The sequence below is a fragment of the Herpailurus yagouaroundi genome, unplaced genomic scaffold (assembly GCF_014898765.1).
Source record: "Herpailurus yagouaroundi ecotype Mexico unplaced genomic scaffold, PumYag 28, whole genome shotgun sequence".
Taxonomy (NCBI): Eukaryota; Metazoa; Chordata; class Mammalia; order Carnivora; family Felidae; genus Herpailurus; species Herpailurus yagouaroundi.
This window is the reverse complement of record NW_024412376.1, coordinates 26,434,348-26,448,643: the sequence shown is the minus strand read 5'-3', so window position 1 is coordinate 26,448,643 and position 14,296 is coordinate 26,434,348. Positions and strand designations below refer to the sequence as shown.

At 36.1% G+C, this 14,296-nt stretch overlaps 1 protein-coding gene across 5 annotated transcripts in view; it reads right to left on the bottom strand.

Moving 5' to 3' along the window:
- The window catches only part of MARCHF1 (membrane associated ring-CH-type finger 1), an 889,619-nt gene that overhangs the window by 396,353 nt on the left and 478,970 nt on the right, over nt 1-14,296 (bottom strand). Inside the window, exon 1 of one of the 5 annotated variants that reach the window (XM_040471201.1) lies at nt 4,070-4,462. The exons of the other annotated variants lie outside the window; for them this stretch is intronic. Coding sequence (XP_040327135.1) covers nt 4,070-4,082 — 13 coding nt within the window. The 5' untranslated portion in view covers nt 4,083-4,462. Of the gene's footprint in view, nt 1-4,069; nt 4,463-14,296 lie in introns of those variants that run through there. 5 annotated transcript variants of the gene reach the window in all.

Here is a 14,296-nt window from a genome sequence, read left to right as displayed (position 1 = left end):
CCACCCCCATCAACCCTCAATTTGTTCTCTGTATATAAGAGTCTTTTATGGTTTGCCTCCCTCTCTGTTTGTATCTTATTTTTCCTTCCCTTCCCCTATGCTCTTCTGTTAAGTTTCTCAAATTCTACATATGAGTGAAATCATAAGATTATATGCATTTCTCTGCCTGACTTATTTCACTTAGCATAATACCCTCCAGTTCTACCCATGTTGTTGAAAATGGCAAGATTTCATTCTTTTTCGTTGCCAAGTAGTATTCCATTGCCTGTGTGTGTGTGTGTGTGTGTGTGTGTGTGTGTGTGTGTGTGTGTGTACCTTCTTTATCCGCTCATCAATTAATGGTCATTTGGGCTTCTTCCATAATTTGGCTCTTGTTGATAGCACTGCTATAAACATTGGGGGTACATGTGCCCCTACAAATCAGCACTCTTGTATCCTTTGAATAAATTCTTAATAGTGCTATTACTGGGCCGTAGAGTAATTCTAATTTTTCAAGGAACCTCCATACTGTTTTTCAGAGTGGCTGCACAAGTTTGCATTCCTATCAACAGTGCAAGAGGGTTCTCCTTTCTCTGCATCCTCATCAACGTCTGTTGTTTCGGGAGTTGCTAATTTTAGCCAATGTGAGGTGGTATCTCAATGAGGTGGTTTTCATTTGTATTTCCCTGATGATGAGCAATGTTGAGCATCTTTTCATGTGTCTGTTTGCCATCTGATGTCTCCTTTGGAAAAATGTCTATTCGTGTCTTCTGTCCATTTCTTCACTGGATTATTTTTTTCGGGTGTTAAGTTTGGTAAGTTCTTTATAGATTTTTGATACTAGCCCTTTATCTGATATGTCATTTGCAAATATTTTTTCCCATTCCGTCAGTTGCCTTTAGTTTTATTGATTGTTTCCTTTGCTATGCAGAAACTTTTATCTTGATGAGGTCCCAATAGTTCACTTTTGCTTTTATTTCCCTTGCCTCTGGAGACACAAGTTACAAGTTGCCATGGCTGAGGTCAAAGAGGTTGGTGCCCGTTTTATCCTGTAGGATTTTGATTTTTTCTGTCTCACATTTAGGTCTTTCATTCATTTTGAATTTATTTTTAAGTATAGTGTAAGAAAGTGGTCCAGGTTCATTTTTCTGCATGTCACTGTCCAGTTCTCCCAGACTCATTTGCTAAAGACACAGTCTTTATTCCATTGTATACTCTTTGCTCTTTTGTCAAAGATTATTTGGCCATATATTTATGGGCCAATTTCTGGGTTCTCTGTTCTATTCCACTGGTCTATGTGCCTGTTTTTGTGGCAATACCATACTGTCTTGATGATCACAGCTTTGTAATACAGGCTAAAGTCCGGGATTGTGATGCCTCTGAATTTGATTTTCTTTTTCAACATTACTTTGGCTGTTCAGGGTCTTTTGTGGTTTCATACAAATTTTTAGGATTGTTTGTTCTAGCTTTGTGCAGAATGCTGCTGCTATTTTATTGGGATTGCACTGAATGTGTAGATTGCTTTGGGTGCTATCGACATTTTAACAATATCTGTTCTTCCAATCCATGAGCATGGAATATTTTTCCATTTCTTTGTGTCTTCTTCAATTTCTTTCAAAAGCTTTCTATAGTTTTCAGCATACAAAAATGTTACCTCTTTGATTAGGTTATTCCTAGGTATTTTATGCTTCCTGGTGCAATTGTAAACGGGACTGATTCCTTGATATCTCTTTCTGTTGCTGCATTATTGGTGTATAGAAATGCAACCAATTTCTGTACATTGATTTTATATCCTGTGACTTTGCTTAATTCATGGATCAGTTCTAGGAGTTTTTTGGTGGAGTCTTTTGGGTTTTCCATGTACAGTATCATCATCTGTGAAAAGTGAAAGTTTGACTTTTTCTTTGCCACTCTGGATGCCTTTTATTTCATTTTGTTGTCTGACTGCTGAGGATAGGACCTCCAACACTATGTTAAACAGCTGTGGTGAGAGTGGACATCCCTGTTGTGTTCCTGATCTCAGGGGAAAAGCTCTCAGTTTTTCCCCATTAAGGATATTAGCTGTAGGCCTTTCATATACGGCTTTTATGATGTTAAAGTATGTTCCTTCTATCCCAACTTTCTTGAGGGTTTTTATTAAGAAAGGATGCTGTATTTTGTCAAATGCTTTTTCTACATCTATTGACAGAATCATATGGTTCTTATTCTTCTATTAATGTGATGTATCACACTGATTGATTTGTGAATTTTGAACCAGTCCCTGTAGCCCAGGAATGAATCCCACTTGATCATAGTGAATATATTTTTTTTAATATACCATTGAGAATTTTTGCATCCACATCCATCAGGGATATTGGCCTGTAATTCTCCTTTTTAGTGGGGTCTTTGGCTTGGAAATCAAGATGATTCTGACTTCATAGAATGAGTCTGGAAGCTTTCCTTCCACTTTTATTTTCTGGAACAGCTTGAGAAGAACAGATATTAACTCTTCTTTAAATGTTTGGTAGAATTCCCCTGAGAAGCCATCTGGCCCAGGACTCTTACTTGTTGGGAGATTTTTGATAACTGATTCAACTTATTTGCTGGTTATAGGTCTGTACAAATTTTCTATTTCTTCCCTTTTGAGTTTTGGTAGTGTGTGGGTGTCTAGGAATTTATCCATTTCTTCCAGATTGTCATGTTTGTTGGCATATAATTTTTCATGGTATTCTCTCATAATTGTTTGTATTTCTTTGGTTTTGGTTGTGATCTCTCCTCTTTTATTCATGATTTTATATATTTGGGTCCCTGTCTTTTCTTTTTGAGAAGTCTGGTTAGGAGTTTATCAATTTTGTTTACTCTTTCAAAAAAAACAGCTCTTAGATTCACTGATCTGCTCCACTGTTGTGGTTTTTTTTATTATTCTATATTGTTTATTTCTGATCTAATCTTTATTATTTATCTTCTTCTGCTGGATTTGAGCTTTCTTTGCTGCTGCCTCCCTAGTTCCTTTAGTTGTAAAGTTACATTATGTAAAAATAAGATTATTTCAGATGACTCTCTTCTAGGCCCAGGTGAGCAAATATTTTCAGGAAGGTCTATGTAGTAAATATTATAGGCTTTGTGGGCAACACAATGTCTTTTACAATAAATCAACTTTGTTGTTTTAGCAGAAAGCAGCCATAAATGTTATACAAACAATGTATTCCAATAAAACTATTTGCAAAATTAGACACAGGGCAGGATCTGGCACATAGGCCATCATTTGCCAAACTCCGATCCATGCCAGCAAATGAACTAAATCCAGACAGTACACAATTTCCAATGGCCTTGACATTTTCTCAATGGTATGTTCTTTCCATGTGTATTACATTTTATTCTTATGATATAACATCTCAGATATTATAAATTTTACAAAATTTCCCAAATAGTAATCTTTAAAAGTGCCTGCTGAAAAGTCTCACCTACAAGACCAAGTTTGAGTAAATAATAATAAATATAAGTTTTTTGGTCATATGTTCAAGACTGCTGGTTTGCAATAAGGTATCAGTCTTTAACAGAAAATTAAATACAAAATAACATGAAAAAATATTAGTAATGGTTGGCAGACATATGTAAGGTATTTATTTATTCTGCATTATTACTGAGAGAAATGTCTTTTCTCCTCCTTTCCTGTTTCCATGCAGAGAATGCTTTTAAAGTAATCTCTACTCCCAATTGTGGGGCTTGAACTCACAACCCCAAGATCAAGAGTCATCCATTTAAAGAATTTTTAATTAGAGACTTGAGGTTTGTCCCTCTCTTTTCATCACTTCTCTTCAGAAGATGGGAGTAAATGAATAATCTGTTTGGTGGCTTTGGGAGAAATTGCACACATACAGTTTAGCACCTTCTGGATCTGATTTCCTTCCCAGAACACAGAAGCACATTTTCTGTTTGCTCTCTGCTCTGCAATAAGCTTTCTTTTTGAGAAGTCTGGCTAGGAGTTTATCAATTTTGTTTACTCTTTTAGGTTTTGGTACTCTTTCAGGTTTTCCCTGTCATGGGGAGGCATGGGACTGAGACAGGTGGGAAGTCAGTGCTACTGAGGATAAAGGTCTAGGAAGCCTACCATGTCCATACATCTGAGCCAGGTCATCTAATGATCCATCTCTGACCAGTGATTACAGCACTTGGATATCCCCTGTATTGTATCAGTCAGGAATACCTTTGGCTACAAGTGAAAAAAAGAAAGAAGAGAATGTGTTAGGACTATATTATGTTCTGCCAAAATTCATATGCTGAAGTCCTAACATCTAGTACTTCCGAATGTGACTGTCTTAGGAGATAGGGCTTTAAAAAGGTCATTAGGTAAAGTGAGATCATGCAGGTGGGCCCTAACCCAATATGACTGGCTTCCATGTAAGAAGAGGAAATTTGGACACACACAAACACAGTGTGGAAAAACAGTGTGAAGACATAGTGAAGATGGCCATCATAAGTCAAGGAAGAGGCCTCAGAAGAAACCATCCTGTTAACACCTCACCATCAGAATTCTAGCCTCCAGAGTTGTGAGAAAGTATGTTGTTTAAACTGCCCAAAGTATGTGGTACTTTGTTATAGCAGCCCTAGAAAACTAATAGGATGGTCCCAGTAAGACAGATATTTCTTCTCTTAGGAAAAAAAATCCTTAGTCTAGAGCTGAGACATCATGAAGTCTTCAGGAATGCAGATTCTTTCCATGTTTCAAATCCAGCCATGGCATCTGCATTCCAGCCAAGAGAAAGAAAAAGAAATGGGAGAGGAACCTGGGCTTCCTTCTCATGAGGACGTTTCTGCTTACAAACCACAGGCAGAACTTAGACACACTGTCACTCCTAGTTGTTGAGAGGGACAATGTGGTCAATATTTAGGAAATCATGTGCCCAGCTAAAAACTCAAGGTTATCTTATTTAAGGAGAAGAGAATAGATACTGACACACAAGAAATTATCTCTCATCTGAGTCTGAACCAAGGAAAAGACGAACAAAGTGTTATATAATTACATCCTAACTAGCGAGCAACCTTTAAATGTAGGTTTATTCAGAGTAATGTATGGAATGGGGAAAGAAGAGGCATTTGGGATTGCTTTCAAAGACAGACAGGAGTGGAAAAAGACATTTGCATATAAGAATCCTTAAAACCCACAAGAGCTAGCTTCTGAAGTGGTTTTAAGCATGGCTAATTTGATTGTTTTGATCATTTTTCTGGTTATTACCATTTTTTAGCTTCAACTCAATTATGTAGTTATCCACATTGATCATTAAGACAGCTAACATTTATTGTTCTTGTCTGCTATAGTGGAATAAGCAAAACAGAACAAAATATTCACATGGCCTGTCAATATAACAATAGCATTTTCAAAATTGGCTAGTGGCTCTAACCCTAGTCTAAATCCATGGAAACCAAAATGTAATGCTGCAGGAATAAGAAAAAATTATTTAGGAAGTCACTAAAGGTAATGCCATATGAAATAAAGCATATAATACTTTGACAAATATTTTGACAGTTATAAAGAACTATGTAAATTAAAAGATACATAATTATAAAGCAAGTAACTCATATTTATTTTTTTTCAACGTTTTTTATTTCATTTTTAGGACAGAGAGAAACAGAGCATGAACGGGGGAGGGGCAGAGAGAGAGGGAGACACAGCATCGGAAACAGGCTCCAGGCTCCGAGCCATCAGCCCAGAGCCTGACGCGGGGCTCGAACTCACGGAGCGCGAGATCGTGACCTGGCTGAAGTCAGACGCCCAACCGACTGCGCCACCCAGGTGCCCCTTATTTTTTTTAATGTTTATTTTTGAGAGACAGAGTGAGAGCAAGAGCAGGGGCGGGGGCAGAGAGAGGGAGACAGAGGATCCAAAGGGGGCTCTGTGCTGACAGCAGACAGTCCCATGTGGGGCTCGAACTCACAAACTGCGACATCATGACCTGAGCCAGTTGGAGCTTAACTGACTGAGCCACCCAGGTGTCCCCACTCCTAATTTAAAACAAGTCACAGACAGGCTTTCCTAGATAAATGATGCATCATGAATGTTAAAATGCTCTAGTATAATTTGCAATCAAATGTAAGATTTCTTTGTGGAACACAGTCTGTTGATAATAGTATACAGATTTTTTGGACATTTAAAGATTAAAGCCTTATTTTTTTTTGTTTTAATTACAAAGTTAAAATAAAAGATGGAAGTAGAGAACTTGATGTTAGCTTCTCTCTCTTTGATAACTATAGGGTTCTTCATTAATTTTTTTGTGTCCCCAAAGAGAGATGTGTCGCTACTTTAATTTGTGATAAAAAGAAACTACACTAGCCTTTACTCAGAGTATACCCTTCTTTAGGACCCTATCATATAAATATTAAGCATTTTCAATGCTATCTTCTAATGTCTAGAACCTTCTTTCTTTATGAAGGACATTGCCTATCTTCCCTACAAATGAGTCTTGCAATCTCACCCTCTCGGTGGAATCTTAAATTTCTCATGGGCAGGGGCCAGGGAATTCCCAGTCTACAATTTGCACTATAAACTAGGGTATTTGACCTGTGCAACTTACTAATCAATGTCTAGCATGCTTTTGATAAAGATGAAGATAATCAAGGAGAAACTAAGCTCTACCTTGTAATGGCCACACTTGCATTAGACAAGTGAAACTGTCATAACACCAACTCTGCTTCCTGGACACTGGTGCTCCTGTGCCCTTCCCTCTAACATCACTTACTGCCACTTAATTGCTTTTTTAATTGTTTTATTTTAATTTTATAATTTAGCTTTTTAAATATTTTTAATTTTTTTAACATTTAGTTTTGAGAGACAGAGGGAGCGAGCGAAAGAGAGAGCGAGCACATGCGTGAGCAGGAGGAGAGGGAAAGACCCAGAAAGGGGGAGACAGAAGATCCAAGGCAGGATCTGCACGGTGAGCATAGAGCAGATGCACAGGAACCATGAGATCATGACCTGAGCTGAAATCAAGACTCTGATGCTTAACCAACTGAGCCACCCAGATGCCTCTTACTATCACTTATTTTAATAGTCACCACAGTCTAAGTGCATGAACTCAGCATATCCTGAAGACCAGTAAGTGTTAATTGATTAGAATTTTGCCTTTCAGTCTCCCTGATTATATGTTTTTTTAACATTTGCACAGCAGGTGATGGCAGGCTATTAAAGTAGACAAGAGTAACATGAGGGACTGGCTGCACAGTGATCTCCATTCTTCAATTTGTTGTGTATTCATAGAAATAAATAATATTTGTATGATTATTATTCAAGTTTTACATAATTTACATAGTGTGTAGAAGAATTTTCATTCTCTTTCCATTTAGGAGAGAAAAGACAGGAAAACTTATGAAAAGGTCAATTTAATTTTTTTTTTTTCAACATTTATTTATTTTTGGGATAGAGAGAGACAGAGCATGAACGGGGGAGGGGCAGAGAGAGAGGGAGACACAGAATCGGAAACAGGCTCCAGGCTCTGAGCCATCAGCCCAGAGCCTGACGCGGGGCTCGAACTCACGGACCGCGAGATTGTGACCTGGCTGAAGTCGGACACTTAACCGACTGTGCCACCCAGGCGCCCCTGCAAAGGTCAATTTAAAAGTAACTTTTTACAGGTTCCTCTAAAATGTTAACTATCTAATTCTCTTTTGTTTTATAGACATTCTAATCAAATCCTAAGTAAAATATCATTTCATGAAAGTAATGATAATTTTTTCACAATAAATATAATTATGAAAATCTTTTGAAAAAAAAAAAAAGACTTTTCCCAAGTAATTCTTCCCTGCTCTAAGCTAAGGGCTTATAAGCAGAAAGAAACTGCTTGACTTTTACAAGTGTTTTCAGAAAGCAATGCATATGAGAGCACTGGGTGTTGTATGGAAACCAATTTGACAATAAATTTCATATATTAAAAAAAAAAGAAAGCAATGCATATGAGAGAAGATGAATACCTATAAGTAGTCATAAAACTTTAATTCTCTTCATACATACTATTAAATGCATACATACAATAAAACTGCCAGTTATAAGAAGAAATATTTACAAAAATACACTTGTTACAGTATGGAATTTAAAACATGCCTATTTTCCCAAAATCAGACAAAAAAAAAAAGTGAAAAGAACAAGAGTATATGGTTTTATGGTGGTTAAAATTAAATTCAGGGGAAAAAATGAGCTTTGTATCTTATTAGGAGTACATTTCAAGCAGATGATAAATATTTATATAAAAATCAGTCATATTAAGTCACTAAGAATACCTAAAAATACTCTCCAAATCAAAAATTTTATAGATACAATATTTTTAGTAATATAATAAAAATAGAACCTTATAATGCATTTAAAAGACTTTTTCTTGAAGACATTTTTGGTTGAAAAGAAAGCAAAGCTTAAAAATACAATTTTTTAAAATAAAATTATGATATTCAAACAAATAAAAGGAATATAAGGAAAGTGATCAGACTATATTTACAGGCAAATTTATTTTTTTAAGTTTTTGTTTTAAACATAAAAGAATGAATATAGTTTCAAAAAGCTAGCAACAAATCTTAAAAAATAAAAAAGATTAAATTTTGAAAGCAAAATAAATGAGCTTTAAAAAGAGAAATAATACTTTATTTTTATTTATTTTATTTTTTTAAGTGTTTATTTATTTTTGAGAGAGAGACACAGCATGAGTGGGGGAGGGTTAAGAGAGAGAGAGAGACACGGAATCTGAAGCAAGCTCCAGGCTAAGAGCTGTCAGAACAAAGCCCAACGTGGGGCTTGAACCCACGAACCATGAGATCATGAGCTGAGCCAAAGTCAGACGCTTAACCAACTGAACCACCCAGGTGCCCCAATACTTTATTATTTTTAGAATAAAAACAACACAAGTAAAATTGATAAATCAGAAAGTTTTTTTTTAAATATCAGAATTAAATATGCACCATTTGGAAAATACAACAAATATATCAAATACTTCCAATTACTTTATAAATATAAGCAATAAAAATGCCAGTGGTGTTTATTTCATTGAGAGACTGGTAAGTTTCTAAAATTTATTTGGAAAACTAGTAAGAATATCTAAAATCCTTGGGGAGAATAAAAGAATAATGAGTGAAGCTCCTGTAGAATACCAGTTCTCCTTCACTGCTTCTGGCATTTTTGTCTCCTGTGTAAGTGTCCACCATTAACTAGGGACTGACTATATACTAGGTATTATAGTGAGCCTTTCAGGTACTATTGCATAATGTGTGTGTTGAGTACTTGGAGGAGTGTGTTTTAGGAAGAGCATGTCTGGGACAAAGTGAGGCAGGGAGAATAGTCAAAATAGGGATAGAGAGAGAGGCAGGGGCATTACAAAACAAAGGGAGGTTTTGGTATACTTTATTATCCTGGTAAAGGAATGCATTAGGGGGAGGAGGGTATTTAAACAGGTACTTGCTTTGTTTTATTTAAAGAACAGAAAGTATCTTTTGCTCTAATGTTTAGATTATGAGAGGGCAAGATTGGAAGGGTGTATAGAGAAAAGAAAAAATAAATTTAAGAAAATTCATAGGTAGTTTAGACCAAAAAAAAACACAAAAAAACAAAAAAGGAAACAGATGCTTCCTTGATATGATGTGATGAAAATGGAGCCTTATCACTGTGCTCTTCCTCCCTTAAACCCATAACTTCAGTTTAACTATGAAGAAATGTCAGGAAAAATTATAGTAGAGGAGCATCCTACCTCAAAATTGTCAAGGTCATCTAAAAGGAAAGCTTGAAAAACTGTAACTACCAAGAGAATCCTAAGGAAACATAACAACTGAATATAATGTGGTATCCTGAATGAGATCCTGGAACAGAAAAAGGACATCAGATAAAAAAAAAAAAAAAGAAATCTGAATAAACTATGGACTTCAGTTAATAATAATGTATCAATAAATGTTCATTAATTACCATAAGTTTACCATATTAATATAATATGATTTTACAATTTTATCTTAGAGCATGGGGGGAGGGGAGGGGAGGGGGGGGGAGGGAGGGAGAGAGAGAGAGAGAGAGAGAGAGAGAATCCCAAGCAGGCTCCATGCTCAGTGAAGAGTCTGACATGGGACTTGATCCCACAACCCTGGGATCAGGGCCCAAGCTGAAATCAAGAGGAGGACACTTAACTGACTGAGCCACCATATAGTAAGATTGCATACCCCATGTAATAAAATTTTAATAACAAGGAAATACCTGTACTATCTGCTCAGTTTTTCTATAAATCTATAACTGTTCTAAAAATAAAGTCTATTAATAAAAAAATGCATAGTTTATCGAACCATATTTATTAAAATTAGGGATTGCTTTTAAAACAATCTAACATATGAGACCCCTAAATAGTCAGTTGGTAGAATTAGTTAGTGCTGGCCTAGGTCAGAGAGACCTTTACTTAATTTCCTAATTGGCCAGTAGTTTGATCTAAAAACCTTCTGCTTTAAAAACCTGGGCATAGAGTATTTAATTCTAGTACCCCACTGGGTGGTTTATGAAGTATGTTAATTAATTGTCTTACCACTAAACTCTGTAAGAAGCTGAGTTGAATCTGTTGCAAACTGCCTCAGAAAGGCCATGGAGCTCAGAACTCAGAGCATGACTAAACGCCAGGATCAGGCAAAATTATACACATCTCTGGAAAATATATGTACACGTTCATGTAATTATGATCTAAACCAGGGAAGGAAGAAAGCAGAATTCACTTTTTTAAATTTAGTGTGGGTTTCCCACAGCCTTTCAAAAATGAGCCCCCATAAAGTGTTCCAGGCCCTAGTGCATTTGTTTCAGACCCAGTGACCTTCTCTAACGTACCCCTAGACACCAAGGTAAGGAAAACTGGCACCAAAGTTGGGAGTTATCCCACTCTAGCACAATAGAGGTCATTTAAGAATCATGACAGGCCAGAATCTGAGGTAAGACTGGCAGCAGGTGCACAGGTTGTGAGGCCATGAGAGCAGAGAACAAGCAAAAGAAAGTAAGAGAAAAGGAAGTTCTGAAGATATGGTCCAAATGGCCAGAAATATGCTCACTTTTTTCATGATGGTCCCACGAGTCACAGAAATTATCTTACTAGGCTCAGATACTAAGTGGGTTAAATTCTCTATGGCACTATCAGACAAGTCATGCTATAGCATTATTTCTTTTTATAGGCTGTATTTTACAAAGAAATTTTTGGTTCACAGCAAAATTGACCAGAAAGTACAGATTCCTCACATACTCCCTGCCCCCTGCCCCATGCACACACTCCCTCCTCTACTATCAGTCCCCCACCAGAGGGGTACCTTCCTTACAACTGATGAACCTACACTGACTCATGTTGTGTGTCACTCTTGTGACTCTTGTCAAGAGTTCATTCTCGGTGTTGTACATTCTGAATTTTGACAAACGTATGATGTCATGTACTCACCACTACGCCATCATATAAAATAGTTTCACTGCCTGAAAAATCCTCTGTGCTTCACTAATTCCTCCATTCCATCCTTCCCTGATAACCCCTGCAACCAGTGATCCTTTCATAGGTCTCTACAGTTTTGCCTATACCAGATATCCTTTTGTTGGAATCATACATGTAGACTTCTCAGATTGGCCTCTTTCACTTAGTAGTATGCATTTGAATTTCTTCCATGTCTTTTCATGGTTTGGATGTATCACAGTTTACCCGTGAAGGGCATCCTGGTTGCTTCCAAGCTTTGGCAATTCTGAATAAAGTTGCTATAAATATACGTGTGCAGCTTTTTGTGCGGACAATGTTTTCACGTTCCTTGGGTAAATACCAAGGCACACATTCCTGGGTCATATGCTAAGAGTATGTTTAGTTTTATAAGAAACTGCCAGACTGTTTTCCAAAATGGCTGTACCATCTTGCATCCCCACAGTCATGAATGAGAGTTTTACATCCTCCACAGTATTTGATATTGTCAGTGTTGGTACTGTCAGGATTTTGGCCATTTTGATAGATGCATAGTGGTATTCTGTTGTTTTAATTCGCAACTTATGATGTTGAAAATCTTTTCATATAATTATTTGCCATCTTTGTATCTTTTTTGGTGAGATATCTTTGGCTCATTTTTAAACCAGGTCATTTATTTTCTTATTGTAGAGTTTCAAGAGTTCTTTGTATATTTTATATATAAGAGTTTTGTAAGGTATGTCATTTGCAAATACTTTATCCCCATCTGTGGATTCTATTACCATTCTCTTGACTGTGTTATATTTTTTATGGTATGTATTCTACAAGAACACAAGGTTAGGTGAAGAAATATACGAAGACACCTGCAATTAACTTGAAGAGTGTTAGGAAAGGGGGGCGCCAAAGGTGAGATGGTTGTGGAAATTAGGCATGTTTGATTTTGGGGAGGTGGTATGCAAATAAAAATTAAGTGATGGGAAAAAATTATGTCTTCAGAATTGGACTTTACTTCATAATTATGGATGATTTTGTCCATTAAAATGCTTGTAACATTTTCCTCTGTCTGGCAATAAAAAGCTTATATCTAAAAGTCAATTTACTATTTATTTATTTATTTAGTGTTTATTTTTGCTAGTCTGTGGATTGACTGAAAATTAATTGATTATAAATCAGCAGTGATGAACAAAAGGTACATGCATTATCCATTCAAGATAAGCTCTGTGAGAAAAATAAAATACTTTCTGCAGCAATTTATATTTTTCCTATCAGTGTGGAATTTACGTATGGATGTCTGTTAACAACTTGGTCGGAATAAATACTCTTCTCCTGTAGTATGGATCTGTGAGAAATTCATTTGTTTCTGAATTGAGTTTGTTTTTTAATTTTTTTTTTCCTATAGGAAGATATGCTGTTGCAAGGTCATAAACATTTCTAAAGCAAAAGGCTGTAGGGAGCCAAACCATAAAAGACTCTTAAAAAACTGAGAACAATCTGAGGGTTGATGGGTGGTGGGAGGGAGGGGAGGGTGAGTAATGGGCATTGAGGAGGGTATTTGTTGGAATGAGCACTGGGTGCTGTATGGAAACCAATTTGATAATAAATTTCATATTTAAAAAAATTATACTGATGCATGATCTATGAGATGATATTAATTTCTTCTTAAAATCATGAGCAGAAATCCAGGGTATTATCAATGACTTACAAATGCTATCATGAATTTGTTTTCATTTGAAAAGCAAATGTCAAAACATTTTTCATTTGCTTGAAATCTGTTGTGAAAATACTGAAGAAAGAGGTTAGCATTGGCCAGAGTTGGTGAGACAGGAGAAAAAGTCCTTCAAGAAAGGTAAGGGTAACAACAAAATATGAAAGTGATACAAATAAATAATTCACACAAAGGAAGTAAAATATGAAATATCTAAAATATTTTACCAAGGAATAGAAGTTAACCAAAAGATCAATATTCTATCTGTATAACTGGGAAGGATATAAAAATGGCAACATCTTGAATTAGAAAGTTTATGTGTATGTATCTTTCTATTTTACTTTATTTTACCTACTTTTGTATCATGAATGGAAATTACTTATAATTAGAAATAAACAGGTTGATTTTTTTCAATTTTAAAGATACATTTTAAATGACTTCCATGTTTCCTATTAGTACACCCAATTATGTAGCTCAGTCTAATGAACTGTAAATAAAAGGAACATAAATTCTATTATAGAAATACATGTGTTTTCAAAAGAGCTTACTAAATTGTTTTAAAAACTGAAAAGATACAAAGATATTTAACAAGTCCCTGCAGCTAGAAAACTGATTTTAGCACTGTGTCATAAGTACTCCTCCATTTTAATGGCATTTAATAGGACGTGTATGACATTATATCTAGCAATATGCAGAAAACCATATGTGTCACTAAGAAAAAGAGCACACGCCTGATTTGAATCCAGCTTCTGCTCTTCACTGAGTGTGATCTTGGTAAGTGAGTCTTTGTAAGGGTGTATCTTTGCCTTCAAAACGAGCATAATGACTAATAATTCAGAGGCTTCTTTAAAAAGTTTATTAGGAGGATTAAATTAAAATGAGATGATCACATGTGTCAGATCTGGCAAAGAGATGGTATTCAAAAGGCAGGACCACTTTGTGGCTCCCAGACCAGTTAGGAAATGGTAAATGGTATAGTTAGAAATGGTGTCAGGTCTGCTTCGTGAGTTCAAGTCCCAAATCGGGCTCTGTGCAGACAGCTCAGAGCCTGGAGCCTGTTTTGGATTCTGTGTCTTCCTCTCTCTCTCTCTCTGCCCCTCCCCTGCTCACACTCTTTCTGTCTCTCAAAAATATTTTAAAAAGATAGAAAGAAAAAAAAAGAAATGATGTGAAGTCAAGATCTGATTTCTTTCACCACCATAAACAC